At 63.7% G+C, this 27,175-nt stretch overlaps 1 protein-coding gene and 1 long non-coding RNA gene across 3 annotated transcripts; both read left to right on the top strand.

The window, feature by feature from the left end:
- The first annotated feature begins 3,353 nt into the window (after positions 1-3,353).
- On the top strand, positions 3,354-6,952 carry LOC144298576 (uncharacterized). The gene is made up of 3 exons (XR_013365505.1): positions 3,354-3,625; positions 3,953-4,066; positions 5,042-6,952. It is a non-coding gene; the product is annotated as an uncharacterized LOC144298576 (long non-coding RNA).
- Positions 6,953-9,300: 2,348 nt separating this feature from the next.
- On the top strand, positions 9,301-23,715 carry RBM38 (RNA binding motif protein 38). Of its 2 annotated transcripts, XM_077873686.1 has the most exons (5): positions 9,301-9,584; positions 10,280-10,403; positions 10,887-10,941; positions 21,450-21,586; positions 22,108-22,245. In XM_077873686.1, exons 1-4 carry the CDS (start codon positions 9,348-9,350, stop codon positions 21,580-21,582), a joined length of 549 nt encoding a protein of 182 aa, XP_077729812.1. In that variant the 5' UTR covers positions 9,301-9,347; the 3' UTR covers positions 21,583-21,586; positions 22,108-22,245. The 2 variants fall into 2 exon arrangements, with proteins under 2 accessions (XP_077729812.1, XP_077729811.1); XM_077873685.1 differs by lacking the exon at positions 21,450-21,586 and having other exon boundaries at positions 9,310-9,584; positions 22,108-23,715.
- Positions 23,716-27,175: the final 3,460 nt, after the last annotated feature.

Consider the following 27,175-nt stretch of genomic DNA (forward strand, 5'->3'; position numbering starts at 1 on the left):
CAACTTTTTAAAAAGCATGGTTGCCTCACAAAATGAGTCACTGCCGTAAACTTAAGGGAGGAAATTGCATATATGGAAAACTTCTCTTTTGTCCAAAGTTAGAAAGTAACCGTAAACATTAACACACTGAAAATGAGGCAATAGAAACAAGCTCCTAAATAAAACAGCAGAAGTTAAAACTCTACCACCTAATTGGCATCTTCGAGGGACAAAATACCTCCCTGGAAAATTCTGCAAACGGGACCTTATCCCGTACGTTCACATACAGGAACCTCCCAGCCATTTTTGGAGTCACTTGGGAAGTCAGTTTTTTTCATTCAACCAAAACGTGATTTTCCCTTGAAGGCGGTGCTCCGTGAGAAATGAGCCAAACGCGTCAGGAACATAGAAGTTGGCATTTTCCAGATTATATCACAGTCCCTTCGATGGTTGTGACATGACCATGGGTTGTTGCTGCTTGTGTTTTTGTAATGGAATTGCAAGACCGCATTAAAATATGTCTTCTGTACTGCACTACCTCACACGGAGTAATCGTGCTACCATTATGTGTGCGTGTGTGTATGTGTCTACACATATCTATGTCATCGATGTTAATCACGTCCTGGACTGGGATTTTTTTCCGTTACCTCCTACGTAATCGAGGACAAGTAGCGCTGCCATGAGTACCAGTCATAAGTGTTCCCTTGCATCTGCCCCCAAATGGGAGAGGGATACTGACTATAACAGGACGTTTGAAATACCCGCATCACATTGTACGTACTTTATTCTGTTTGTTTTAAGATTTTATTTATTTATTCATGAGAGGCAGAGACACAGGCAGAGGGAGAAGCAGGCTCCCTGCGGGATCCCGATGTGGGACTCGATCCCAGGACCCCTGGATCACGCCCTGGACCGAAGGCAGGCACTCAACCGCTGAGCCACCCAGGCGTCCCAACATTGTACACACTTAACATGGACTGCCTGCCTCCGAATCCCTGCTCTGGGGCCTTGAGTGTGTGATTGGTACTTCTCAGCCCCAGGGACCTCATCTGTATAACGGGAGACATTAAAAACAGCATTCCCAGGACGCCTGGGATGCTCAGCATTTCAGTGTCTGTCTGCCTTTGGCTCAGGGCATGATCCCAGGGTCCTGGGATCGAGTCCCACATTGGGCTCCCTGCAGGGAGCCTGCTTCTCCCTCTGCCTGTGTCTCTCATGAATAAATAAATAAAATCTTAACACACACAAAACCAGCATTCCCAAAGGATTGGTGGGAGTATTCAGAGTTAAAGCCTGCAGAGTGCTTCCGTGGCTGGCCCATAGTAAGTGCTAGCTCTATGGCCTTGTGGTGACCTCACGCCTGTTGTGATAGAAACTCAAAAATAAAAACAAAAACCACCTCTCAAAACTACAGCCCCATGGTTCTCCTGCCTCCTCCCACCTCCTCCCACCTGGTGCTCGAGCTCTAGGCCATCAGGATACCTGCACATGCCTCAGTGTGCAGGGTGTCCCGCCGCTGAGCGGTGCAACGCTGGCCGCCTCTGGGCCTCCACCCGGCCCACGTCAAGGGAACAGGATGCCGTTCTAGCTCCTAGTGCTACTTCCAGGTGGGATGACATCCGTGGGAAGTGGCCAAAATGTCCCCAGACTGGGCTGTCCCCGGACCCCCGGGGGGTCTGTAGGAGGCTTCCCGCAGCCCTGAGGCGGTTTCCAGGCCGCCAGCAGATGGCGCCCGCGCCCCCAGTGCCAGGCCTGGGACCGTGTTCTGGGTGCTACTCCGCGGACTTGCGCTTGTTCAAAGGAGTGCGGGCTCTCCACCTGGTGGTGTTACTAAGCTTGTAAGGTAGTCGGGATTATTCATCCTGCTGGAAGAATATCCTCTGACATTATACACTTTTATCTTTACAAGGATTGATGGCCTCCTTAGGAAATACTGAAGTCAAATCATTTTTCAGAGGTCAGGTTCCTGATTTTTCTACTTAAAATTTAATCCTCCCCCCCCACCCCCACCCCGCAGTGTCCTTATGGGACATTGAAGTTTTGTTGCCCGTGGTGTGGGCAACTCTGAGTGCCCACTCACCCTCTGGCATTATCTCTGCCCTGCTTTGGGGAGGAAAGAGTAGGAAATGCAAATCTCCATCCCAGATGGGTGCTGGTGGCCAACAGGGCCGCCTTGAGACTAATCTTAGTAACTCTGAATGCTCTAGACCTACGCGTGCTAGTCGGTGGGAAATCCATCTTGGCTGCAGGGTGGAGGAGGCGGTTTCAGCGTGAGCATCCTGTTCCCTTGACGGGGGCCGGGTGGAGGCCCAGAGGCGGCCAGCGTTGCACCGCTCAGCGGCGGGACACCCTGCACACGAGGCATGTGCAGGTACCCTGATGGCCTAGAGCTCGAGCACCAGGTGGGAGGAGGTGGGAGGAGGCAGGAGAACCATGGGGATGTAGTTTTGAGAGGTGGTTTTTGTTTTTGTTTTTGTTTTTGGGTTTTTATCACAACAGGCGTGAGGTCCCCACAAGGCCCGTAGATGCTGAGCAACTCATCTTAGAGCCGGTTGTAACTAAGTCTGTCGTGAATTTTGCATCAATATTCAGAGAACTACTAAGGTGAGGGCTGTTTCCAAAGCAAATAAAAGCCTGTTGCTTACTTGCTTAAAACGTGAGTCAGCCCCTAAAGAGAGCTGGCAGGCGAGCTTATCCTTGGAGTTTCCCCCTGGGGTGGGGGGTGAGGAGGGGGGTGGATGGAAGTGCTGAGAAGCAGCTCAGCCACCAGCACCCCGCGTGCCAAACCCACACTGCCCTTCGGGTCATCCAGGCACTGGCAATGCTGCTTCCTGCAGGACGGGTCGGAAACTTGGGGCCCTTCGGCCCCTGGTAGCGGGATGGGCAGTGTCACCATCACCCCAAGGCCTGGAGGGGCTGGCTGGGACTCTCTGCAACCCGGGGCCTTCCCCAGCAGGGCTGAGCCCCACCCTTCCTGACCTTGGGCCTCCTCCAGCTCCAGGTAGGCCATCATTTCCATTCTGGATCTTTCCGACACTGGGCTTGACCTTTAAAGCAAAAGTGCAGTAGATGATGAGTTTTAGTGAGGGAATTATTTGAGGCATGTGTTCCCCACTGTCTTTAGGTTCAAGGCATGTCCCGTGATGCCGGGGGTCTCCATCTCATGTGGGACCTCGTGCAACATGACCCCAGTCCTTGGCCGCCTCCGGGGGACTTTGCAGGAGGGGCCCCTTGACCAGCATGGGAGGCCCCAAGCACAATTCTGAGTTGCCTGCAAAAGCGAGGTAGGTATACAGTATGGACTGAATTGTGTCCCCCCCGCCAAAATTCCTGTGGTGAGTCCCAACCCCCAATGCATCAGAGTGTGACCACACTGGGAGTTGGGGTCGTTACAGGGGTGATTAAATTCAGTGAGGTCATCACTATGGCTTCTAAGAAGAGATCAGGACACAGACACACAGGAAAGACCACGTGAGGACACGGGGAGGACAGTCACCTGCAAGCCAAGGACAGGGGCCTCATAAAAAACCAACCCTGCCAATACCTTCATCTTGACTTCTGACCTGTGAGGAAGTAATTTCTGTCTTTAACCCCCGCAGCATGTGGTCTTCACAGCAGCCCAAGCTGACCAGGACAGTGTTCCCAGGTAGCCATTCGCTTCTCAACTGTGTGACACGGTGTCCCCCACCCCAACACGGACCCCGGGTCCACGCCGTACCTGCAGGCACCTTCACCAGCACACTCCTGGGCTCCCTGGGGACCAGGCCGGCACCCTCACTCCCATGGCACAGACAGGATCGGCCTCTGCCTGGCCTTGGTCTCACGGAGTTCTCGAAGCCACATGCACGCCGGGCTGAGGAGCTTCCCAGCACACCCGCTAACCTGTAGAGTGCCAGAAAGTGTGCGGCCTTCAGCAGGGGAATCGCCGGGGAGTGGATCTACGTTTTCAGATCAGCACTGGTCACCTTTCTAGGGTTCACCGAGGCGGTGCCCTGCCCTGGGATGTCCACCGAGGAAACCCCACCGTCAGCTCCAAAGGGGGCCACTGCTCTCCGTGCTGCCCACATGGCAAAGGGTCGTCGCAGAGGTGAGTAAGGCTCCGGACCTTGAGACAGGGAGATCACCTTCCACTTAGCAAGGGAAGCAGGAGGCAGAGGGAGAGAGCGTCCGGGTGGTGTGGCCTGAGACAGACCCCGGGCAGCTGGCCCTGAAGTTGGTGGCAGGGCCCCCGAGCCACGAACCCAGCAGCCTCCAGAAGCTGAGACGGGGCAGGGCTCGGATTGCCCCCCAGAGCCTCCAGAAGGAGCCAGCCCTGTCAACACCTTGACTCTATCCGGAGAGACCCCCTTTGCGACCACAGCCCCCTCACAGCCACCATCGGCTCTTGTGGCTTAATGCATCAGCAAAAGAGCACACGCCTTCCTATCTCACACGCTTATGGTTTTTTAAAAATATTTTAATAGCTGCATTTTATTATTTATTTTTAAAAAATATTTTATTTGTTTATTCATGAGAGACACAGAGAGCGAGGCAGAGACACAGGCAGAGGGAGAAGCAGGCTCCTCGCAGGGAGCCCGATGGGGGACTCGATCCCAGGACTCCAGGATCACTCCCTGAGCCAAAGGAGATGCTCAACCCCTGAGCCACCCAGGCGTCCCTAATAGCTGCATTTTAATGTGATTATTTTCCTTTGCATCTCTAGCCACTTTGCTGTTTGACACCATCGTCGGAGGAGGGGCCTTAGGCCTCAGCTGACTGCCCAGGGTCCCCGAGAGGGGACGTGGCCTGCAAGGGCAGGATGGGCTTTTCCAGCTGGCTGGGGGCAGGAGGCCATCTCCAACAGCGGGATTTGGGACTGCATCCCCCAGGCAATGGGAAGGCCTGAAGGAGCCTGCGTGGGAGGGGCTGGCACGGCCCCACCTCCCCACCTGGCCCCAGGCTGCTGTGTAGGCTGGAGCCGAGGCGTGCTGGAAAAAAACCGAAAATTGCAGGAGTCTGCATTTACTGAGTTCCCACTCAGTGTGAGGATGACCTCAGCACTTTCTGTGTTTTCCTCCTGCAGCTTCCCATGGGCCCCTGTGACGAAGCTGCTACCATTACACCCATTTTAGAGCTGAAGAGACTGAGGCCTGGGGACGTGGTTGTCACCGGCAGACGTGTGATGTGTGCAGGACACGAAAGTAGGGCTGTCTGGCCTTGGCCTGCCCTCTCTCTCCCCGCCTGGCCCCCCACAGCCTGCAAAGAAAGTGGCTTTCATCACCTGTCGAGGGGGGCCGAAATAGGCCAATCGGGCTTAAGGGATGTGTGAAAGTCGCTGGCCAGCGGAGGTCCCCCTCGCTTCCTCTTTTTGTTTGTCATGTTGATGTTTTATTTTGGGGTCCCCCAAGCCTCCAGTTGGGGCTGAGGTGGCAGCAGGGGACCCGCACGCTTCCACCTTGCAGCCTGGCTTTGAGGTGAATGCACCCCTGGCCTGAGTCCACAGAAACCCCGAGTCACTCGGGCCTCCATGAAGATAAGCAGGCTTTGGGGATCCCTCTGCATGCCCCCTGCTCCCCACCTTCTGGCTGTGCTCCGTGCCCCCCTCCACACACCTCTCCTGAGTGTTTTCCTCGCGCCTGGCACCCTTGGATCCCCACCTTCCCCAGCTGAGCAGGAAGGCTGGGAGCGGAGCTGCCTCCCACGCCTGAGTCCTGGGAGGACACTGGGGGGCCCGCCCCTCCCCCCAAGGCCCTGATGGCGCTTCCCCATCCCAAGAGTGACAGGCTGTGGGATTCCATCTGCTGGGGCTCTGCCTTGCCCGTCCCTTCAGCGCCGAGTCTTGTGGGGCTGCCCCAACGCAGCCCTAGAGGCCACGAGTGCAAAGTCACGGCGTTCAGTGGGGCTGTACTCTGCAGCCGGCGCTCTCTGGCCCGTGTATCTCTCCAGCCTCTGCTCTGTTGTCACTGGTGTGTGCATCTTCACGTGGGCTTCTTGTGAGGACAACAGTCATGGTATTAGGCCCCATACTAATCCAATATGACTTTCTCTTAAATAGATTAGATTATTAAAGAAGCCCCTACATCCAAATAAGGTCACATTCATGAGGACCGGAGATTAGGATGTGAACTCATTTTGGGGGGGACACAATTCGAGCACAACAAGGGCCCTCACCCAGGCATGCTCTCAGACAAGGGCTGGCATTTGCGGAGTAGGGTCCTGAGTCTGGTCCTTCCCCCTGACTTCTGTTTCATTCTCGCTTCACTTGACATCTCTGAGGTCCCACCTGCGCAGGCTTCAACCAGAGCAGACAAGTCTTCCATTAGAGGCTGTGCGAAGAATAAATGGGACAGTGGACTGGCCACCATTTGCTGCCCTCCGTGGCCTTGGGGAAGCCACTCTGAGCCTCGCCGCCCTCCCTCTTAACACTGGGCTAGTAGTACCCACTGATGATAATGATTATTTTGAGTTTAAATCATCTAATCTGTGTAAGTCACCTAGTCAAGGACCCAGCTCCAAACAAAGTAACTTTATCATTATTGGCGGTGTGTGTGCCCAACACTCAAAAAGTGTTCTGAGCCTTTGCATTCCCTTCTCTCTGCCGTCCCCTGTCCTCCAGGGGCCCTGGCTGTCACCAATCCCACAGGCCTTCCCTGACTCTCGAGAACAGGTATCACTGTCTGCTCCTCTTCGGTGTCCCCCTTCCACCCCTGGACTAGAAAAACCTACCCAAACCTAAACCTACTATTCACCATTCTATTCATTCATGGTCTCTCCACTCCCCGGAAATGAAATGTAAGCCCTGGAGGTGGTGGTGGTGGTGGGGGGTGTCTGCTTGTTTCCTGCCCGCCCTGTCCTGAGGCCTGGAGCCCTGGCCTGACACCTGATGGGCCATTAATAGGGATGTGCTGGGGGAAGAGCTGATTCCCAAGGCGAAGTGGGAGCCCGTGGGGCCACCTGGCGCGAGGAGAGGTGGGGAATGCAGAAGCCCTACTAGGGGCCGCAGGCTGAACCGGTGAAGCCCCCTCCCGCCCCACGCACTCCAGGCACCCGCGCGCTCGGGCGCACGCGGCCCCGGGCCGGGCAGGGGCGCGAGGTGCACGCGGCCGCCCCGCCCCGCCCGAGCCCGTGTTCCCGCCCCGGGAGGCCCCCCCCGCCCCCCCTCCCCCGGCTGGGGAGCCCCGGACCCCGCGGCGCCAGCACGTGCTCCGCAGCCGCCGCCGCCCCGCGTGCAGCCGAGCTCCAGGCCGGCGCTCCTGCCGCGCGGGGCTTTCGCCGGGAGGGGCCCGGGGCGCGGGGGCGGGGCCGGGGCGGGGGGCGGGGCCGGGCGCGGGCGGCTCTGGGACTTGTAGGCGGAGAGTCTCGGCGGCGGGCGCCTCGGGGCCAAGGCGCAGCCCGCCCCGCCCGGGTCTGTCCGGCCAAGGCTGGGTGGCCTCCGAGAGGCCCTGTCCGCCGCGCAAGGGGAGGTTGAGGCCGGCGAAGGCACTCAGCGCGCCCCAGATCACGCGGCCGGCTGCTGGCCGCCCTCCCTGGCCTCTCGGAAAGAAGTCTGGGCCTCACTTAAAAGTTTCCAGAGGGCGCTCTGGAAAACCCCGTGCAGAGCTTGCCTCACCTCCGTTCCATCGTGCATTCACTCAACAAACACTTGCCGAGGGCCCCCTGCTTGCCAGGCCTTGCCGCTTGAGCAAGACGTCCAAGGTCCCTCCGAGCAGAAGGGGGAGGCCGTACAGGCAGGTGCAGGCAACCAGGGCTTCGGGAAAGAAGTACAGCGAAGGGGATGAGAAGGCAGGATGAAGAGCCCAAGAATGAGGCCAAGGGCCTGGAGGAGGCAGGACTGTGCCTGGGGTGTGGGAGGAACGTGAGCCGCAGGGCCGAGGCAGGAGTTAGATGGGACAGGGAGCTGCTGAAGGCGGGCGAGGAGGGCCAAGGGGCCCAGGGCCTGGACTCAGCAGGTGCCGGGTAACGCCCGAAAGACCAGGGGACGTGGTTCGCCTCCCCGCCGCGCCACCCCCAGTCCCGCAGGCCCCGGCCTGTATCCCTCGGCCCCAGAGGAGGCTCAAGGGTCACAGAGTCGGCCCGAAGGGACCCCACTTAGCGCCGCAGGTCTCCACCGTACAAGTGGGTGCACAGCTGTGCCCGGACGGACGTGCGGAGTGTTTGGGGCGCCCAGAGCCACGCTCTGCACCGCGTGGAGGTGGGACCCTCTCCCCCCCCCCCCCCCCCCCCCCCGAGCTCAGAAGGGCCCCACGCTGGGTTTGGTATGAAATTTCTAAAAACTTGGAACAAGTTCTGTGGCCGGTCCTGCCTGGTGTGGAGCTCACAGAGGCCCTGGCATGGCCTGCTTCCGCGGCTGGGGACGGGGACGGAGGGGCCGGACTGCCGCGCGGCAGGGTCGTCCACGCAGACGGAGGAAGGAATCCCTGATGCCGGCCGGGCTGGAGAGGCCAGAGCCACCTCCTCCGGGGACCCTCCCGGATGGCGGGTCCCTGGTTTGCGTCCCTCCCGGTTGTGCACTGTGGGCTCAACGTTGCCTGGTCCGCGGAGCGAGGGTGTGGGTGCCGGGCATCCAGGCGGCCCCCATCCTGCCGTGCCCGCCGCACGAGGGGCCCTGGGAGGCTTTCGTCGAATGAATCTTGCTTGTAGACGAAACCAGGGTCATCTCAGCTTTTAAATTTTTTTCTTTTATTTATTTATGATAGTCACACAGAGAGAGAGAGAGAGAGAGGCAGAGACACAGGCAGAGGGAGAAGCAGGCTCCATGCACCGGGAGCCCGACGCGGGATTCGATCCCGGGTCTCCAGGATCGCGCCCTGGGCCAAAGGCAGGCGCCAAACCGCTGCGCCACCCAGGGATCCCGCATCTCAGCTTTTAATACACGTTGCCGCATCCTGCGTGGCTCGTCCCGTTGGCTCGGGACCCCTGATGCCGGTCGCCGCTTACCTCTGGTGCACCAGGCTGTGCGCGCCACGAGGGCGGGGGCCGGACTCCGGGGGGCGCGCACAGGGCAACCCCCAGCCCCGCTGCGAGCCGCGCCCCGCCCCGCCCCGCCCCGCCCCGCCCCGCCGCGGGGCTCCCTGGGCCCGGCCCGGACTACGGCTCCCGGCGGCCCCTGCGCGCCCGGGGCGGGGCGGGCGGCGGCGGGGGGCGGGGCGCGGCGGCGGGGGCGGGGCCGCCTACAAAGCCCGGGGGCGGGCGGCGCGGCGCAGAGTGCCCCGAGCGCCGGCCGGAGCGCAGCGCAGCGCAGCCAGCGCGCAGGCGGGAGCGGCCCCGCGAGCGGACGGGCCCGGGGGCCGGAGCGGCGCCGCCGCTGCCCTGCTCGCTGCTCGCTGCCCGCCGCCGCCCATGAGCGCGGCGCCGCGCGGCCCGGGTCCGTAGGCGGTGGGGCGCCCCCCATGCTGCTGCAGCCCGCGCCGTGCGCCCCGAGCGCGGGCTTCCCGCGGCCCCCGGCCGCCCCCGGCGCCATGCACGGCTCGCAGAAGGACACCACGTTCACCAAGATCTTCGTGGGCGGCCTGCCCTACCACACCACCGACGCCTCGCTCAGGAAGTACTTCGAGGGCTTCGGGGACATCGAGGAGGCCGTGGTCATCACCGACCGCCAGACGGGCAAGTCCCGCGGCTACGGCTTCGTAAGTGGCCCCGCGCCCCGCCCCGCCGCGCCCCGCCGCGCCCCGCACCTGCCGCCCCCGCCCGGGCCCCGCCGAGGTGCGCGCTCGGCCGCCCGCCGCCCTGCCCCCACCCACCCCGCTCCCGGCTTCAGAGGCGGAGCCGCTGCGTCCAATTAGCACTTGGGAGTTTGCGGGGAGCTTTTGGGGACGGTCGGACGCTGCCGGGACTTCCTGGAGCAACAAGCAAGCGGGAGCTCAGGCTCCCGCCCCCCCCCCGGGCGCCCTGGAGGCCGCGAGCACCCCCTCCCTCACCGTGTCCTGGGAGTTCCGCTCAGGGCCCCAAATAAACAGCAGCTCAAGTCGGAGACGACCTGAAGACTCGTGTCCTGTTCCCCTTCTAACTAGTGCCCCCCAGGCCCCCGCAACAGGCAGGCAGGAGGGCTGCCCCGCCCCTCCCCCTTCTGGGGGAGGGGGAGGGGAGGGGAGGGGAGGGGGCAGGGTGCCGTGTCTCCCCTGGGGAGCTCTGCCCTTGAAGGCAGGTTCCCCAGCGCCTGAGCTCGGAGGGAGCAGAGGAATCCAGGAGCACCTTGGTGGGAGGGCCCCGAGGGTGGGAGAGCCCCCCCCCAGGGGGAAGTGGGGGCCCCTCCCCGGAGCAGGCAGCCCTGTGCTCCTCCCAGCGCCTGAGGGAAACCCCTGATGCCCCTGTGCTCCTGCAGGTGACCATGGCCGACCGGGCGGCGGCCGAGAGAGCTTGCAAAGACCCGAACCCCAACATCGACGGCCGCAAGGCCAATGTGAACCTGGCGTATCTGGGCGCCAAGCCGAGGAGCCTCCAGACGGGTGAGAGAGCCCGTGTTCTCCTTCCCTGGCTCGCCTCGACTGCTATATTCAGTGCTGGTATCTGTGCGGTGGAGGAGGCCCCCCCGCCCGGCCCGGCCCCAGGAGTGGCTGTCAGCTATCATGTGCTCGCAGAGCCGTCACAGGGCCGCCATCCTCTAGCTCGGGAGCTGGACCCCTGCGTCTGGGCACATGGGCCGGTGGGGCAGGGGGAGGAGGGCGCATCGGCTGTCCCCGAGGGAAGGAGGAAGTTGGTCCCCGGGGCTGGAGACGAGGACCCACACCCAGAGGGTGCTGCTGCCCTGCTCCCTGGGCTCGCTTCGGCAGGGAGCTTTCCGGTGGGTGGGAGGAGGGTGGCCTGGGAGTGTAGGCAAAGCCCCTTATCTATCTCCAACTTTTGTTGGGGGGTGGGGGGGGTGGATGGGTAGGGCTGTGTGTTTCTGCTCCCCTGGTGAGGCCGAGCCTCTAACTGGTGTCTGGTTTTAGGCTTTGCCATCGGCGTGCAGCAGCTGCACCCCACCTTGATCCAGCGGACTTATGGGTGAGTGGATGTGGCTGCTGGGGGCAGGGCTGGAGGAGGGGTGGCAGGCCAGCCAGGGCAGGCCATAGGCGCCCCGTGTTCCCAGGGAGTCTCACCCCAGGACCGCCAGCCCCACAGCTTTGGTTGTCATGTTCAAATCCGCCTTCCTGTGTCTGAGAACCATCCCTTTCTCTGATCTTCCAGAAATGTGATTGCGTTCTGGGGGTTGGGAGGGCGGGGGGCACTTCTCCACTCCCGACAGCCTGCCAGCCTGGTCTCAGATCCTGGCTTCCCTTTGATGAGTTGTGTGACCTCTGGTAGCTTACATGGTGGCACGGTTCCGTGTGTGCCTCAGTGTTCTTCTCTGGGAAACGGGGGTGGTAATGGCATCTGGGAGTTGTGTGGGTGGAGCGCTTAGGATGGGCCTACTGGGGGCACGTGAGCTCTGGGAGTGTGCCCCACATTCCGTGGAACCGCGGCTGGGCTCTTGTCAGGGTGCCTGGTGACCCGCTCTGGTGGGTGACAGATGGTGGCGGCAGGTCACTGCCATCCAGGTCTGGTGTTTATGAGAGCTGCAGCAGGTGAGACCGCACCGGGGCCAGCTGTCCAGCACGAGTGGCCCGGCCTGTGGGCCTTTTGTCAGGAGTGCTCATCCCTCCCTCCCTTCGCCGTTTTTTTTTTAAACTTCTAATAAGTCTTGGCAGCTGCTCGTGGAAAGACACACACGCTTCAGGGGCACAAAGGAGCCTGCCATGCGGTGTGACTTCCCGGCCCCATGATTGATGTCGGCTGTGTGCCCCAGTACCGGGAGCAGGTTGATTGTTGGGGGCGGGGGGCGGGGGTGATGAGGGCAGTTATAAAACAGGTGGCCCCTGTCAGGACACTAGCACTTGAGCTGTCAGAGACCACATCCCAGCCTCTAGGTCGTGTGCTTCAAGTTGTGTGAGTGTGTGTGTCTGCAGGAGTGTGTGTCTGCCCTGGAAAGAGGAGCAACCTGGCTCGCTGGCAGGGGTGGGAGCTGGGCTGGGGTGGGTGGGGACACGGAGCGGGTCAGACAGATGGCCGGGGAGTTGCTACATGCCTCTGATTTGGGGGTGCTGGCCCAGACAGGCAGCATCTGTGTCTGCGTGGTGGCCTTGGCGTGGATTGGCGTGTGTGGGAGCTCAGCTCTTGGTCTGTTCTCCGGAGACGGAGCCCGGGGGGCGGCTGGGAGCAGGTGGTTCTGGGTTTCCTTCTGGCCCCGGGATCAGCTTCATCAGTGTCTGGAGCCGTCTTGGAAGGTATTTGGGGACACCTGCCATCACCCTAGGTCCTTCCTCTTTGGAGTTTAGGTCACAGGGGGAGGGCGTTCCTCATTTTCTGTAGCCTTGGCTCTGTTCCCCAGGTCCATCCCCGGCGCCTGGGGTGGGGTGGGGCGGGTGCTGGCCCCGCAGAGCTGGGGCACAGGCCTGGAGCACCTGCAGCTCTGTTGCTTCAAATGCAGCAGAGCCTTCCCCTCCCAAGTTCTAGGTCGTCACTGGTCCTCTGAGCCTGTCTCTAAGGCTCCAGTAACTGTCAGGACTCGGCCTCTGGAGCCTGCAGACCTGGGTTCAAATCCTGGTTCCCTCTGGGGCTGTTGGGCCTTCTGGAGCCTCCAGGTGCCTCGTCTGTTGTTCCCCCGACCGAAACCAAGTGCGTCCCATGGTGCGAGCGTGGGGCTCCGTGCCCCTGCCCCCCCTTCCCTCCTGCCCTCACAGCAGCCTTCTGAGGTCAGGACTGACGTGGTCCTCACTCCGTAGATGAGGAAGCTGAGACAGGTTCGCAGACCGCCAGGGTGCCCTGAGTGGCGCGATCTGAAACCGGGCTGGCTGGCTCCGAGGCCACACTGCACCGCCGCTCTCTGGGGTGGGCGGGTAGGAAGGGTGCCCCGGCCTTGCCCTCATGGTGCCCCCAGTGCCACCCACGTGAGGTTGGGGCAGGGGTCAACCCGGCTTTTGCCGCGGCGTCTTCCCGACTTCAGGTGACGGTGTTTTGTAACTAGATCTCTGGCTGGCACCGGATACCCGTGACGAGGAGGCGGCCAGTTCTGTTTGCTGGTTGCCAAGGGGCGGGGACCCAACCGGCACAAGGGGTCAGAGGGACCGTCCAGCTCCTCGTTGCCAGCGGCCAGCGGACCGAAGCCTCTCCGGGTCACGCCGCCTCCCACCAGGCCTTAGTCTGGGCGGCAGGGTGGCGGGTGGGGCCCTGGGGGTGCTGGCCCGGGGGTTGGGGCCGGGCGGCCCGGGGTCAGCTGTCCTCCCCGCAGCGCCCCTCAGCTGGGAGAGTTGGGCCGTCAGCGTCCCTTTTGTCTTTTGTCTTTGCGGAACAAGAACAATCGGGCGGGAGCGCGGCCGGCCTGACTCAGCAGTCGGCGTGGTGCGCTGCGGGCTGGTGGCGGGGCAGGCCTGTCGCTGGCCAGGGCGCCGTGGGACCCGGGGGCACGGTGGGAGCTGGCGCCCGTTAACCCCTCTCCTGCCCGGCTGGACTTCCCCACAGCCTTCCTGGCTCCCATCCCCTGCCTTGGGCGGCTCCAAAGAGTCCACGGCCCCACTTTGGGGCTGGGCCACGGCCGAAGCCTTGCCCGCTGGGCCGGACACCTCGGTGCGGAAGGTTCGCCCGAGATGTTTTACACGTTAGGCTTCTTGCTGGGATGCCCCTGCCCTCGGTTTTTCCAAGTGGGTCGGGGTCTTTTGGGACCTGCCTTGGGCTCTGTGTCACGGAACTATACGTGGGGGGGCCAAGGCCTGAGGCTTGCAGGGTCCTTCCTTGGCAGGTGACAAGGGACTTAATGACAGGACTCCGGCCTCCACATAGGCCTCCAGCGAACGGCTCAGCTGCCCTGGTGGGACCGTCCGCAGCCTGCAGGCAGGCAGGTTCCGGGCTGTTGGGAGAGGGCGCATGTGTAGGCAGAGCTTGGGTCTGGCCTGGAAGGGACCTCCTGGTGTCAGAGGCTGTGTCCACGCCTGGGCCCGAGGCCTGCCAGGATCTGAGGTTTGTCCTGGGCCTGGCTGTACTTGGAGCCTCTCCTTGGGTTATTTTTGAAGGGCCAGCTGCTTCTCTGGGCACAGCCCCCACCCCTGTTCTTAAGGGGGCCTTGCTGAGGCCTTCGTGCCAGTTGACCACAAGCCCCGCTCTGTGCCAGGCGTGCGGCCAGGCCCCGGGTCCCAGATAGCAGCATCGCCGGGTGCTGGAGTGAGGATCCCGGGGCCTGCCTGGGCTCACCTCCCCGTCCGCGAGGTGGGGACCAGGATGCTGCAGCCACACAGGGCGGCCTTGAGCACTGAGCGGCCCCCATGGGCAGAGCCAGTTGGGGCCTGGCCTTCCCGGGATGACTCCGGGTTTGTCAGTGACCGTCTCCCGCAGCGCCCTGACAAGGCCTGTGGCGGTGGTGGGTGAGGAACCTGCCCGAGCTCACACGGTGTCGGGGGCAGGCGGGGAGGGGGGTGAACGGCTGCCTCCCCCTGGCCAGCTCCGAACAAATGGGAGCCAGGCGCCCCAGGACAGACCACTGTCCCGGAATCCTCTTGGGGGCGGCACGTGCCCTGACTTTCCGGGAGCCCTGCGCCCCTTGTGACGCCCCCACTGCCCTTGCCATCACGGGGCCACGTGTGTGTGCACGCTGAGGCAGGGGTCTGAGCCCATCCCTGGGTTACCAGGATAGGAGAGGGGCTGGGGAGTGACGGGAACGTACCAGTGTCCCCAGGAGTAAAGGGTCATTCATTTATTCATTCATTCACTCCTCATGTTGGGGGTGTTGTACGCCAGGAGCCGTGTCCAGGATGCTTTATGTAAGAGAGACACAGAGTCGGTTCCCCACTCGTGGGCGCTCCCTTTCCAGTGGGGACATCAGACTATTAAAAACTCTTCTGTGCCCCCGAGGGTCCCGAGGCGGTGCCCGGTGTCGCGGCCGGGGTGGCTGGCCGGGGGCGGTTCCCCATCGGGGAGCGGTTCTGTGTGGTGCGTGTCGTGGTGGGCGGGCCGCCTGCACATGTGATAGAGTGTCCTGGGCTGACACCAGGACACACCAAGAAAACACCTGCCCGGGGCCCGCAGCCTAGCTAACGGCGTGCCAGCATCGGGTTCCTGGTTTTGGTAACGCGCGGGGTGATGTCACCACCCGGGGGACAGTGCAGGAGGTACACGGGACCTCCCAGCGCCGTCCTTGCAACTTCTGGGGCTTGTACCATTATTTCATAATCCGGAGGAAATAAAGGGTTGGGTGGGGAGGGAGTGGGAGAGGCTGGGGGGGTGTCAGCATCTTGGGGGTGCGGCAGGAAGTGAGGTCAGAGCCGGAGGCCATGGGGGCTGGGAGGAAGCTGGTGCCTGCTGTGGCGTCACCTGGCTTGTTTTTACTTTCAGGGTGCCTGGGGTGGCCCTGCTCCCCACACTGTAGCTTCCTGTTTGGCAGCCACTGGAGCGAGGCGTGGGCTGGCGTGTGGCCCTCCCCCGGGGGCGGCCCGCGCGCACCTGTTGTTTGCCCCACGGCTGGAACAGAAACCAGCCCCTCGGGGCGGCTCTGGGGCTCCTGGAGGATGAGCCCTCGCTCCGACCCACTGCCCTGGCAGGAAGGGCCTTCTGCTGAGGCCCGGAGAGCCCCGACCAGCAGGCTCGGGCCGAGGCATGGGGCCTGAGCACAGACGGAGGAGGCCGAGGGGTGTCTGAGCACCCCCATGGGTGTGTCCTGGGGGGGGAAGGGCTTCCCAGGGGGCCTTCTTCACAACTGGCGAGTGCGATGCCTCGTTGCCGTGACTTCTCGGGGAGCCCCAGCTTCCCTGTTGTCCGTGTGGACGTGATGAGGGCCCTGGAGGGTTGTGGGGGTCTCTGCCTTCGTGCCCCCACCCCCACGTGGTGGGAGGAGGAGGCCGGGAGTGCGTTCAGCCAGTGTGGTCAGCAGATGCTCCGTGGCAGGGCCGAGGGTGCCGTGGGGATGACGGAGAGCAGAGCCAGGTTAGGGGTGCGGAGGGGCCTGTAGCAGAGGAGTGTGTGCAGGGGGACCAGGTGGCAGCAGGCGGGGGCGGCGATTGGGCTGCAGCACCAGCGTGAGCAGCGGGAGGAAGTGGGCAGTGGGGGCCCAGGGGTGCCTTTAGATTGTTCTGAGGGCTGCGGGCCTGAGGGGGCCCCTGAGCGGAGGAGGGCTGGGTCCCTTGTGTCCTGAAAGCGCCCTCCTAGGCAGGCCCCCCGCGCCCCCCCGCAGTCCCCGTGCAAGGCCGTGGTGCTGCTGGCTCCGGCGCCAGGGTGAGCAGCTGCAGGATTCCGAGTACATTTTAAAGAATGTGTGGAAGAGGAGCCGGGAAGCTTCCAGAGCTCCGGGCTGAGCACATGGAGGGGTGGCTCGGCCTTGGGGAAGGGGGGCAGGTGAGGCTGAGGGTTTGGGGGAACGGGAGGATTTCAGGTTCGGACAAGTTGGGTGGGGATGCGAGCCAGGGCCTGACACTGTCCCACACCTGCCGCCCCCACCTGGGCCTGCTGTCTGATGGCCCCGGGGAGCATTCGTGTCCCCTGTGGGGGTTCCTGCACGGCCCGGTTTCCTGCCTGCGCTGGCGGCCTCTTGGGGCCCCTCCCTGCGCCCCCAGCGCTGCCTGCGCGTCCAGCACGGCAGGCGAGGCAGGCGAAAACCTCCAGACGGCAGAAAAAGTGAAACGGGCTCATTTGCCTTTCTTGCTTTTATTTTTGGGGGTGGCTTTGTGTTCAGAAACGGGTCCCTCCGGGGCCCTGGCGATTCCCTCCCGAGTCTTGCTCTGAGTGTGTGGCGTGCGGCCGTTGTCCCCGGCCGTTGTCCGCGCCGCTGCTGCCCTTGGCTGCGGTCGGGTGCTGACCCCGTGTGCCCAGGCCTTCCTGGCCCTGCTGCTCGGAGCCCTGAGACCCCTGCCTTCTATGGGGGCTCCGGGGACCCAGGGCCGCTCTGTCGGGCTCAGTGCAGCCTCGGCTTACAGAGAGGGAAACAGGTCAGACGCCAGGCCTCAGACTCAGGGTTCTCGCCTCTGGACCCCGGGGCCTCCTGGGGGCCAAGTCAGCAGCGTCATTAATTGGGGTGCCGCAGGCGCCAGCAGACTCACGGCCCCCGGGGGATGGGAGTGAGGCCCCGAGACCCCCGTTCAGTAGGTCGCACGGGGCAGGAGCAGCCCTGGTGGGCGTTGGTGACCTGACCTTTAGCTTCTGACCCTGGGCCTGACTGTCCCCCCCGGCCAGTCCGCTTGTCGCTCCAGGGCTCCCGGCTGCACTCCTAGGGGCTGGTCCTCACCCTCCCTCAGACCCCCGGATGGCTCTAGGGCACGCAGAGCCTTAAATCCTCAGGGCAGCCCCTTGGGGGGGATCCCACCCACAGAGGCAGAGCTGAGGCCGCCAGGCACAGAGCAAGCGCCAAGGCCAGCCGTGAACTGAGCCGGCAGGTCTCGCCTCCCCAGAGTCCCCCAGCTGTGCCAGGCAGGGCTGCCTCTGTTGCCTTCAGAGGGTCCAGGAAACGGTCGGCAATCCTGGGGGAGGCTCCTTTGCCACCCGGGTGCCAGCAGTGCCAGGAGGGGCCCTCTGCACTCGACAGGTGATGTGCTCAGTGGTTGGGACCCAGTCCCTTTCCTCATAGGGCTTATGTTTTCGTGGAGGAAATAACAGAACAAGACGGTAAATAACCAGACGGTAAATAACGGTAAATAACCAAGAAGGCAGTAGAGCTGGTGGTGCATGGGGTGTGCTGGTGTTGGCCTGGGGTTTGGTCAGGGAAGGCCTCTGAGGAGGTGAGGTTTGAGGGAAGGAGGAAGAAGCAAACGAGAGGGAATAGCAGGTGCAAAGGTCCTGGGGTAGAGGCGCTCGTTGAGTCTGGGGAACAGAAGGGAGCTGGAGGTGGCGGGAATGAGGACACTGAGTGAGAATAATTGGGGGAAGTTGAGGCCTGGTGCCGTGGGAAGCCGTGGGGCGAACAGCTTGGTCCTGGGGGGGGACCTGGTCTCCTTCATGCTCTTAAGATGATCCTCTGGCCACCAGATGGGGGCAGAGGTGGGGACAGTGGACCTGCTATGATGTGTTGTGGGTGGAGGCTTGACCTGAAGAGATGGTGGGGAAACTCGGGGGGCCAGGGTGGGAGTGAGGAGCGCCTGGCGGAGCGTGGGCAGGGCCGACAGGCCAGCCTTGGTCAGCACAGGGTGTTGTGAGGCCCGGGCCCTTTCCAGGGGCCTGAAGATGAGGCGTGTGGAGGTTGGCAGCGCCCCGAGTTTTCTGGGCAGCGAGGTGGGGCGGCAAGGAGCCGCCTGGACACTCCCGCCCTTTTCCCCCGGGTGCCCGGCGGCCAGGAGCTCGTGTGCGGGCCTGGGAGGGGCCCTCCCACCGGGAGCTCGGAGGGTTCCCCGTGGGCTGTGTGCGGCTCACCTGCACCCCTGCAGCTCCGCTTCTCCGTCTCCACCCAGCCAGGGCATCTGGTCACGAAAGCGACAACCAGGAATGTTCCAGGCATGGCCTGATGTTCTGGAGGGGCACAGTTGCCCAGGCGGAGAGGAGCCCGCTCTTGGGGTGGACGTCCCCGGCCTCCCAGTGGGCAGAGCTGAGGGTCCGTCCCCTCCTGGGGGGCTTGCGGCTTCCTCCCCCACTCACCTGTCCCGGCCTCGCTGTGTGGCAGGACCTGCCAATCCTCCTTTTCCTCTGGACCCCGGTCTGGGCGCACGCACCTGTCTTGGGCCCAGTCTCTGGAGATGCTGAGCTCCTCTCTCCAGGGGAGAGGCACTGGGGGCTGCCGGGTTGAGGACGGGCGCCGCTCTGCCCTCTGGGTGGCCTCCCGGAGACCTGGGCTGGCCCCCGAGGTGGGTCCGGGGTCGCAGGCTCCAGCCAGCAGCCCGTCCCTGGGGGCACAGGGCCCAGGCAGCTTTGCCACACCCCGGCGTGTGATCGAGCATGTCACCCGGGCCTCTCTGAGCCTCAGCTTCCATCTCTGGGAAATGGGGTAACAGGGCACCTCTCGTGGCGTGAAATCTAAGTTATCGGGCTTTTTGCAGAGGGCAGGGGCGGTGGGGGCAGAGCCCTCCAGGGAAGGGGGTGAACAGATGCCAATGTGCACCGTCCCAGCGCGTCCGCGAACGGGGGCTCCCTTCCTTCCCGACCTAAACAGTATTTGCTCGCACCACGTGGCAGCGTCCCTGTGCTGGCCGGGACAGAGGTCTGGTCCTGGCAGTGGACGGTGTGGAACCTGCATCGTGTGACCACGGCCCTCCCGGCTGACCTTGGGGTCACGTGGCCAGAGACCTGGTCCTTCTGAGCGGGCGGCGGCGTGAGGCGTGGGTCTGGGCAGCGCTGCTGGCGTGAGGGTGGGCATCAGAGTCCCCAGGGGCCGCCAACTGCAGATGCCCAGATGCCATCTGACTCCTCCGTCTGCAGGGGAGACACATTTTTAGCAAACGCTTGGGGGTGTCTCCGGCAGGGGTGTCCCTGCCCATGTTTGGAGAAGTTCTGGGCTTTAGGCTTCCGTGGCCTCAAACTCAGGAATGTTCATGAGGTTCCAGGAGCCAAGCAGGGGCCCTGACGGTGCCGGGGGCGTCCCGGTAGGCACTGTACCAAGATCCGCTCCGTCGTGGCTCCGTTCTGCTCCTTTCCTGACAGGGGCATGGGCCGGCCTCAGGTGGGGTCAGGAGGACGCCTGGGGGTGGGGGCTCCAGGGAGGCAGAGGCACGTACAGACCCTGGTAGGGCGGTGTGAGCACGCAGGGTGCGTGCCGCTGGGGCGGGACAGGCCGGCCTCAGAGGACAGGCTGGCACCTTGGCCTGCTCCTGCAGTGCACGCACCTGCCTCTTCCATGCTCTTCCCCTTCTGGGAATGCTGTTCCCTGCAGCCACCTCCGTCTTGTCTTCCGGGCTCTGTGCAGATGCTTCCTCCTCCGAGAGGCCTTCCCTGACCACTCTCTGCAGTCTCATCTCTGGTTCATGGGTCGGATGGTTGGTGTGTCCGTCCCCCAGGCCTCCTGACAAGCACAGCAGAGGGTGGGGCGTCGGGGGGCACAGCCTGTGGTCAGCAGGGGTGTTGCTGCCCCAGCCTGCCCCTCCTTCCCCCCAGGGCCCTGGGGCTGCAGCCCTGCCCACACCAGGCCCTGTGGGCGCTCTGGCCTTCCCGGGGGCTCACAGGTGCAGGATTCGTTCCTCTGGATCTGCCCTTGGGGGGAAGGACGGGTCCCCGAACATCCACCACCTCCAGGCACAACGTGCGCTTGCAGACGCGGGTGGACGCTGGCACGTCTTCCTCCGGACCTTGTCTCCCCAGGAGGAGCCCCGATGGCCCTTGTTCTCCGTCCCGGCCCCCTCGCAGAGCCCCCGGCGGTTAACAAACCACTCTTGCCTCGGGTTTGCAGTGCGTGCGGCCTGGCTCACTGCGCTGGCGTGCGCAGCGGCCCTGCTCTTCGCGGCCTGGGCACACCCCGTTGGTGTGTCTGTGCCGCCGTGGGGGGCGCCCGCGGGGCTTCTGCTTCACGGCCCCTTTTCCTGCTTATGCCTGGGAAGTCGTGCGCCCGGTAGCAGCCGCAGGGCCCGGCAGCACCCTCCGGCGGCCTCCAGATCCCCCTGAGCACCTGGAACACGGTGCCGAGAACGTTCCATCAGCTCTTGGACCCGTAAAAGCAGGGGTTTCATCCGGGTCAGCCTCTCCTCTCTTGGCGTGGTCGCAGATACACATCTGGTGGTTTTAGCGTCCACGATGTCACGTGGAGCACGCACGTCGAGGTTTTGCAGAGGCAGCACGTCTGTTCAGCTGCTGGTTCGCTCTCCCGACGGCGTGGAGGGCGGAGGCGTGGGCCGAGCGCGGGCCGCCTGGTCGCCCCCGCCACCGTGTGCGGCAGGCCCTGGAGGGACGTGGGGTGTTGCTCGGTGGCCTCGGGGGACGCTCGGCTTTTTCTGCTTGGTCGCCGGTCCCGTGGACGCTGCCGTGGCCCGCTATGTACTTGGTGCCGGAGCGAGGGCGAGGGGGGCGCCTGAGTCCTGTCCACCTGCTCCCAAGGCCGCCCCAGGGTCCGCCCCTGCTGAGTGTCGAGCGGGAGGGAATGGCAGGAGCCTGGTCTTTCAAAACTGCTTCTCCTGGCGGGGGCGGGGGCGGGGGGCGGTGGCTGATAGGTGCTGGGAGGAGTTGGGGTTCCCTGTTGCCCCAGGTGTGGCCCTGTCCTGTGCCCCTCGTGCGGGTGTGAGGAGAGGCCGATGCTGACAGCCGCTCCATCCTGCCCGATGAGGCTGCTGGGACCTGACAGGCCGGGACGCCCAGGGAGGCCCCGCCACCCGCCCAGGGACGCCCAGCGCTGGTTGGCACAGCAGGCCCGCGCCGCGCCGATCCTGCCTTCCTGAGCGTCTCCCCGCTGGCGACGCGTGGGACCCCGTCCCTGCCTGGAAGGCTGGCGTGCACGGGTTCAGAGGGTCCCCTGTGTGGGATGGCTGTGTGGCCTTGGGAGCCCCCGAACCCCTGAGCCCCGTCTGTCATGAGACAGGATGAGGACCCGAAGGGCAGCCTGACCGCAGGTGTCCCCACTCAGTGTGTTGAGGGTGTTTGGGGCCCAGGGCTGCCTGGGGCCTTGCTTCTAGGGTCCCTCCTGTCCTCTTTGTCTTCGTCGACGCCCTCGGTGCATCGCCCTCACGTGGTGCTCACTCAGCCACGTTCGCCGTGCCCTGGGCTGGGCCCTGCTGTCAATGACCAGGTGAGGCTCCCAGGTGCGGGGCAAGGCGTGCTAGGCCGCACATCCTGCGGGTGTCACCCGGCAGGTGGCAGACACTGGGGAGACAATCGGGGACATGGAGGGGTGGGGTCCCACAGGACCCAGGCTCAGAAGCCCGTGCCGGACTCGATGTTTGCTGACACCTTCTGAAAATCAGAAGTCATTTTTAAACCTGGGCCCCCTCGAAATCACATAGCTGACCCTCTGGGGGATGGTGGGAGTGTGGAGCGTTGGGTTGGGCTGGGGGTGTCTGGGAGGGGCTTTTTGAGAAGGGGAGCTCTGGACAGCCGGGGAAAGTGGGTGGCAGGCAGTGGGAACAGCCAGTGCAAAGGCCCTGGGGTAGGAGCACATCTGGTGTGTTGTTGCTGTCCCCATTTTACAGATGAGGAATAGACCGGGCAGGGGAACGGAGCCTCACCCCGCTCCCTCACTCCCCGCCGGAGCCCGCTGTCCCCAGCTCTGCCGCCTGACCCTGGCCCTGACCCTCTGTGTTTGGCCCACAGGCTGACCCCCCACTACATCTATCCGCAAGCCATCGTCCAGCCCAGTGTGGTGATCCCGGCTGCCCCGGTCCCGTCGCTGTCCTCGCCCTACATCGAGTACACGCCGGCCAGCCCGGCCTACGCCCAGTACCCGCCGGCCGCCTTTGACCAGTACCCGTACGCCGCCTCGCCCGCCACGGCCGCCGGCTTCGTGGGCTACGGCTACCCGGCCGCCCTGCCCCAGGCGCTGTCGGCCGCGGCCCCCGCGGGCACCGCCTTCGTGCAGTACCAGCCTCCGCAGCTGCAGCCCGACAGGATGCAGTGAGGGACCCACACGCCGGCCGGGCGGCTGGCCAGCTGCGGGCTGCGCGGCCCCACGTGTGTCTCCAGGGACCCCGCGGGACCCCGGACGGACTGGAGACCGCTTCTTTATAAATCCAGGCCCCGCTGCGTCTCCAGGGCGGCCTTAGGGAGGAAGAACGCCTGGAAGGTCTTCGAAGATGCAACCCAGACCTCGCGCACACCGCCAGCCTTCTTCCTGCACCTCTCGCCCGTCCCCGCTCCCCCCGTGCCCCCAGGCCTGTCCCCCCAGCACCCGGCCGGGCCCTCTCACCCTCCACAGACTGGCTGCCCGCTGGGCTGCGGAGACACCGCGTCCTGCTCAGAGATGCCTTAGCCCGGGGCCGCCCGAGAGCACCACGGGGGGCAGGCCGCGCCGCAGGTGCATCCACGAGCCGCCGCCGTAGGAGGTGTCGGGGGGCACCTGCCTCCGGAATCCGCATCTTCTAGACCGCAGCCCGCACCCCACCCCGCCCGGGGCTCCCGGGCACAGCAGGGCCGCTGGCGACGTCCTTTCCTGTCAAAGCTGCAACTCTTTTTCTTACCGTCGTTGTTTTGCTACTAAGATGATTTCAGAATGTCTAGTCTATTTTTTCAACCGGAACTCCCACCACCAAGAATCCAGAACCTATTTTTGACTCGGAGAGACACCTTTGTCGATGGCTCCGCCCGAGGAACCCGGTGACAGTGTTTCCGTGGGATAAAGCCTCTGCCAGCTGGGGGGCGGGTGTCTGCAGGCGACGGCAAGTCGTCTCAGAGCTTGGTCCCCTCCTTGTTCACAAAGGGCAGGAGGAGCGGGGCCCGAGGTGGTGCCGGCTGAGGGGCCGGAACGCAGCATCCTGGCCAGCGACGGGGTCCCCGAGTGCAGAACCACACGGCCGCACCTGCCCTGCCCCCCGTGTGGTGTCCCCTGCTGTATACCAGCCTGGGTGGTGGGGCTGAGCTGAGACACCCACCCCTCCCCTGGGGGCTCAGTCCTGGGTGGAGGTGAGATGTTCCGGGGGCCATCGGGGGGGGCCCCGCTCAGCGGAGGAGGGGAGTGAGCCGAGGGCCAGACTGGCAGAGGGATTTGGGAGGGGCGGGCCGCAGAGTGGGGGGCACTGGGGGTATTCCTTTGGACCTACCTCAGGGAAGTGGGGGGTCTCAGGGGCTGACTGACGTGGGCAAGCACTTCGCGGCACGCCTGGTACAGAGTCAAGGCCCAGAAGTTAAAGGTAGCTAATATTATAATAATATTTTTATTAGAACGTTCTGATTATAAAAATAAAACTTGTTTTCTTTAAAGAAAAAGTTGGTCTCTGGTTTTTCTCTGTCAAGTGGGAGCCTTTAACACTGTCCCCCGCCCTCTGCCACGGTGATCACGGGGGTGTTGCTCTGGGGCAAGGTCACACCTGGTGTCACAGCTTGGGGGTGGGGGGATTCCATCAGTTCCTTGAGCCCCCCTGCCCCCGCCCCGCATGGGCCTAAGGGCCTCCAGAGGGAAGGGACAGACCATCCCCCCCACCATCACCACCCACCTCATCGCTGAAGCTGGCAAGGGATGGATGCTCCCCCCACCCCGGGCGCTGCTCATCTGTGGCCCCGCTGCACATCTGGGGGAGGACTGGACACACCCCCACCCCCACCTCGGGTGCTGCTCACCCGCTGCACGTCCAGGGGAGGACTGGAGCCCCCAACCCCCACTCCGGGTGCTGCTCACCCGCTGCACGTCCAGGGGAGGACTGACCAACTCAGTGTCCTGGGAGCGGCGGCTGGGGGCAGAGGTGGGCGTGGTGTGATGGGCGGCTCCCCAGAATCCCATGGGATGAGGGTCAGTTCCCCAAGAGGAGGGAGGGTGTTTACAAGAACCTGGGTAGCTGCCCGAGGGGTACTGAGGCAGGGGGCAAGGTCCCAGGAAGGGCGATCGTGGTCTGGGGCTGAGGGTCCGGCCCGGGGATAGTCCCGGTGTTTCACAGAACTTGGCTGGAGCCACGACTCCGTACTGGAGAAATCACGGGAGACTCACAGAGGAGGTGTTAAGGCTGGAGATACGTTCACTCCAAGAAACACGGACCGGTATAGAAGCAGAGCACTGGGGAAAGTCCTAACAGACACGATGCTGCCCATTGGGGCTTACGGTGTAGCAGGGGACCGTGACAAATGTGTATGGGGTGATCTCGGAGACTGATGGGCCCTATGAAGCAGGTATCACGGGGGATGGAGAATGACAGTTGTGGGCCGACAGCAGCAAGTGCAAAGGCCCTGGGGTAGGGTGCACGGAACAAGGAGGCCAGTGTGGCTGGAGAAAGTGGCAGGAGACAGTCAACCCTGCAGAGCAGAGCCAGGCCCCCTCCCATGCCATCTGTCCCCTTGTCCTTCCATCGCCTCCCCAGGTGTCACCTCCCTCACTGGCTGAGCCAGAGATTCGAGTTGCTCTCACCTCCGTTCTCTCCCTCACCTTCACATCTGACCCACTGCTGGGCCTGGAAGTTTCTGCCGGCTAAGCCTATGCGGAACCTGCCCCCCACCCCTTGCCAGGCACCGCCTCTTCTCTTCTGCCCCTGGCTATGGTCCCTGCCCAGCTGCTGTCCTCGTCCTGCAGTCCGTGCTCCACACGCAGACAGAGAGATCACGCCTGTCAGCTCAGAGCCCCCTGTGGCTCCCTGTGGGCCTTGAAGGAACAGCCAGTGCCATCACTGTGGACTGGGACCCACGCTCACCTCCTCCCTGTCAGCTGGAATCACCAGTCCCAGCTCACCACAGGCCCTTTGCACGTGCTACGGAGTCCTCTAGCCTCCACCAGCTGAGTCCCTCCTTCAGCTCTCAGCCCAAAAGTCTGAGTTCGGGGACCCTGGAGCCTGCCAGCGTTCTGAATCTGATTCAGGGAGTGATGAGTGGGCGTCAGAGATTTGTGGCAGGGGCTTCAGGACCACCCATTCCAGGTAGAGTGTGTGGTGGGGTCGACCTGAGCCCGGAGAGGCTGGGCCAGGGGACGGAGGGAGGCACGGAGAACGTCACGGCGACGTCCGCTGGAATGGGGCAGAAGGAAGCGTGGTGAGCCCGACCCCGGAACCCGGCGGCCGTCACTGCATGTGGTCGGCTCTGGGCTGGGGAGTGAGATGGGGTCTCACTGGGGTGGGGAGGGGGCCTCCCTGGGACCCCCCAGTGACCTCCTCGGGCCTCTTCCACTTTGAGGTCTACTGATTCCCTCTTTTCTGTGGTTCAGAACCCCTGGCCTCTGCCCAGGAGGAGTCGGGGCTCCCAGGGTCAGGTCAGGTGAGGCCGGCCAGGCAGGGTGGCTTTTCTCACCAGGGACCCGGCTCTGTCCCCGTCACCCACCCCCCCCCCCGCCCCCCTCCCTGCCCGCACCGGCCAGGGGTCAGGGAGGTCAGCGTGGGGCTCCCAGCTCGGGGACACATTTGCTGCGGCTGATAAGGGCTTGGGGGCTGGGCAGGGGCTGCGGGCGCTGCCAGGGTTATCTGCGGGGCCACACGCTGCCAGCCCACTTCCTGTCGCTATCGACGTGTGGCAGCCTCGGGGACAGGCCTTGGGGCCTTGAAAACACCCGCCTGGGTCCCAGGCCCGAGGGCTCCGGGGGGTGGCACACGGAAGAGAGTTTCCAAAGTCACCGGCTCCAAGGGGAGGGCAGGGCGGCCGCGGCTGAGCCGGGGTGGTGGGGACCGCAGGGACCGTAAATAATGACGATGGGCACAGCCGCCGACCTCGGGGGGCTGCCCTGGGCCGGGCACCGCGCTGGAAGCTCTTCACGGATGGTCTCCGTTACCCTCGCAGGGAACATTCGGAGTGTCCGCGTTGCCCTGGAGGGGGGCTGCCCCGAGGGTGAGGGACCCCAGCCCCACCCAGGCCGCCAGGGAGAGCGCGGCTGCCTCCACCCCCGTCTGCCTCTCCGAGGACGCGCAGTGACCGTCCTGCAGGGGTGGCACCCCTTGTCCCTTCTTGGCCTGTGTCCCTAGCAGCCAGTGTACGGGGCCAAGGGGGCCCCAGCTCCTTCCTCAGCTGCACCTGTGCCGTCATCCTGGGTGCTAGAGGGCCAGGTGTACACACACACTCACACTCACACTTTCTCCTTTTCTCCCCAATCCCCACACAGACACATACAGACACATACACGCTCAGAGATGCACACACACAGATGCACCACACAAGTCACACACTCACCCCTGCATCTCTATGCTACACACGGACACTCACACCCGTATATACAGGAACAGGCCCCCGTGCACGTGTACACAGGCACGTATACGTGCACACACCCAGACACACACAGTCGCTCATGCACACAGAGCCACCTCATACACGCTCCACACACCAGACACACATGTGTGTATGTGCAGAGACAGACATACAGATGCACTGTGGACACACAAACGTGCCCACTCACACAGGTGCGCACACATTCGCTCCCAGACACGCGTGCTGGCAAGCCTGGAGCTGCCACCGTGGTCCGAGGGCCACACTAAGTGTGTCAGCAGCATCCAGGCTTGTGCAGAGCTCGCAGGTCTGGCCCACCAGGGCCGCGTGGCTTGGGGGTGCGGGCGGGGATGAGGGTGGTGGTGACCGGGCCTGGGCTCAGGGGACAGCAGAGCCATAAGTGTGAGTGGTGAGTTGTCCCGGCCAGCCTGGCAGGGAGGAGAGGGAGAGAAGTTGTGCCCCGGGGGCAGAAGGGGAAGAGGGGGACGCGCCCAGGTTGCGGCTGCGGACACAGGATGTGCCGGGCACCGTGTCCTCCTGGCACACCCGAGGGCCACCG

Source organism: Canis aureus, chromosome 26, assembly GCF_053574225.1.
Source record: "Canis aureus isolate CA01 chromosome 26, VMU_Caureus_v.1.0, whole genome shotgun sequence".
Lineage (NCBI taxonomy): Eukaryota > Metazoa > Chordata > Mammalia > Carnivora > Canidae > Canis > Canis aureus.

Coding starts and splice junctions, on each gene's coding strand:
- RBM38 (XM_077873685.1), top strand. CDS start 9,348: ATGCTGCTGCAGCCCGCGCCGTGCGCCCCGAGCGCGGGCTTCCCGCGG. Junction 9,585..10,279: donor AGTCCCGCGGCTACGGCTTC/GTAAGTGGCCCC, acceptor GTGCTCCTGCAG/GTGACCATGGCCGACCGGGC. Junction 10,404..10,886: donor GCCGAGGAGCCTCCAGACGG/GTGAGAGAGCCC, acceptor GTCTGGTTTTAG/GCTTTGCCATCGGCGTGCAG.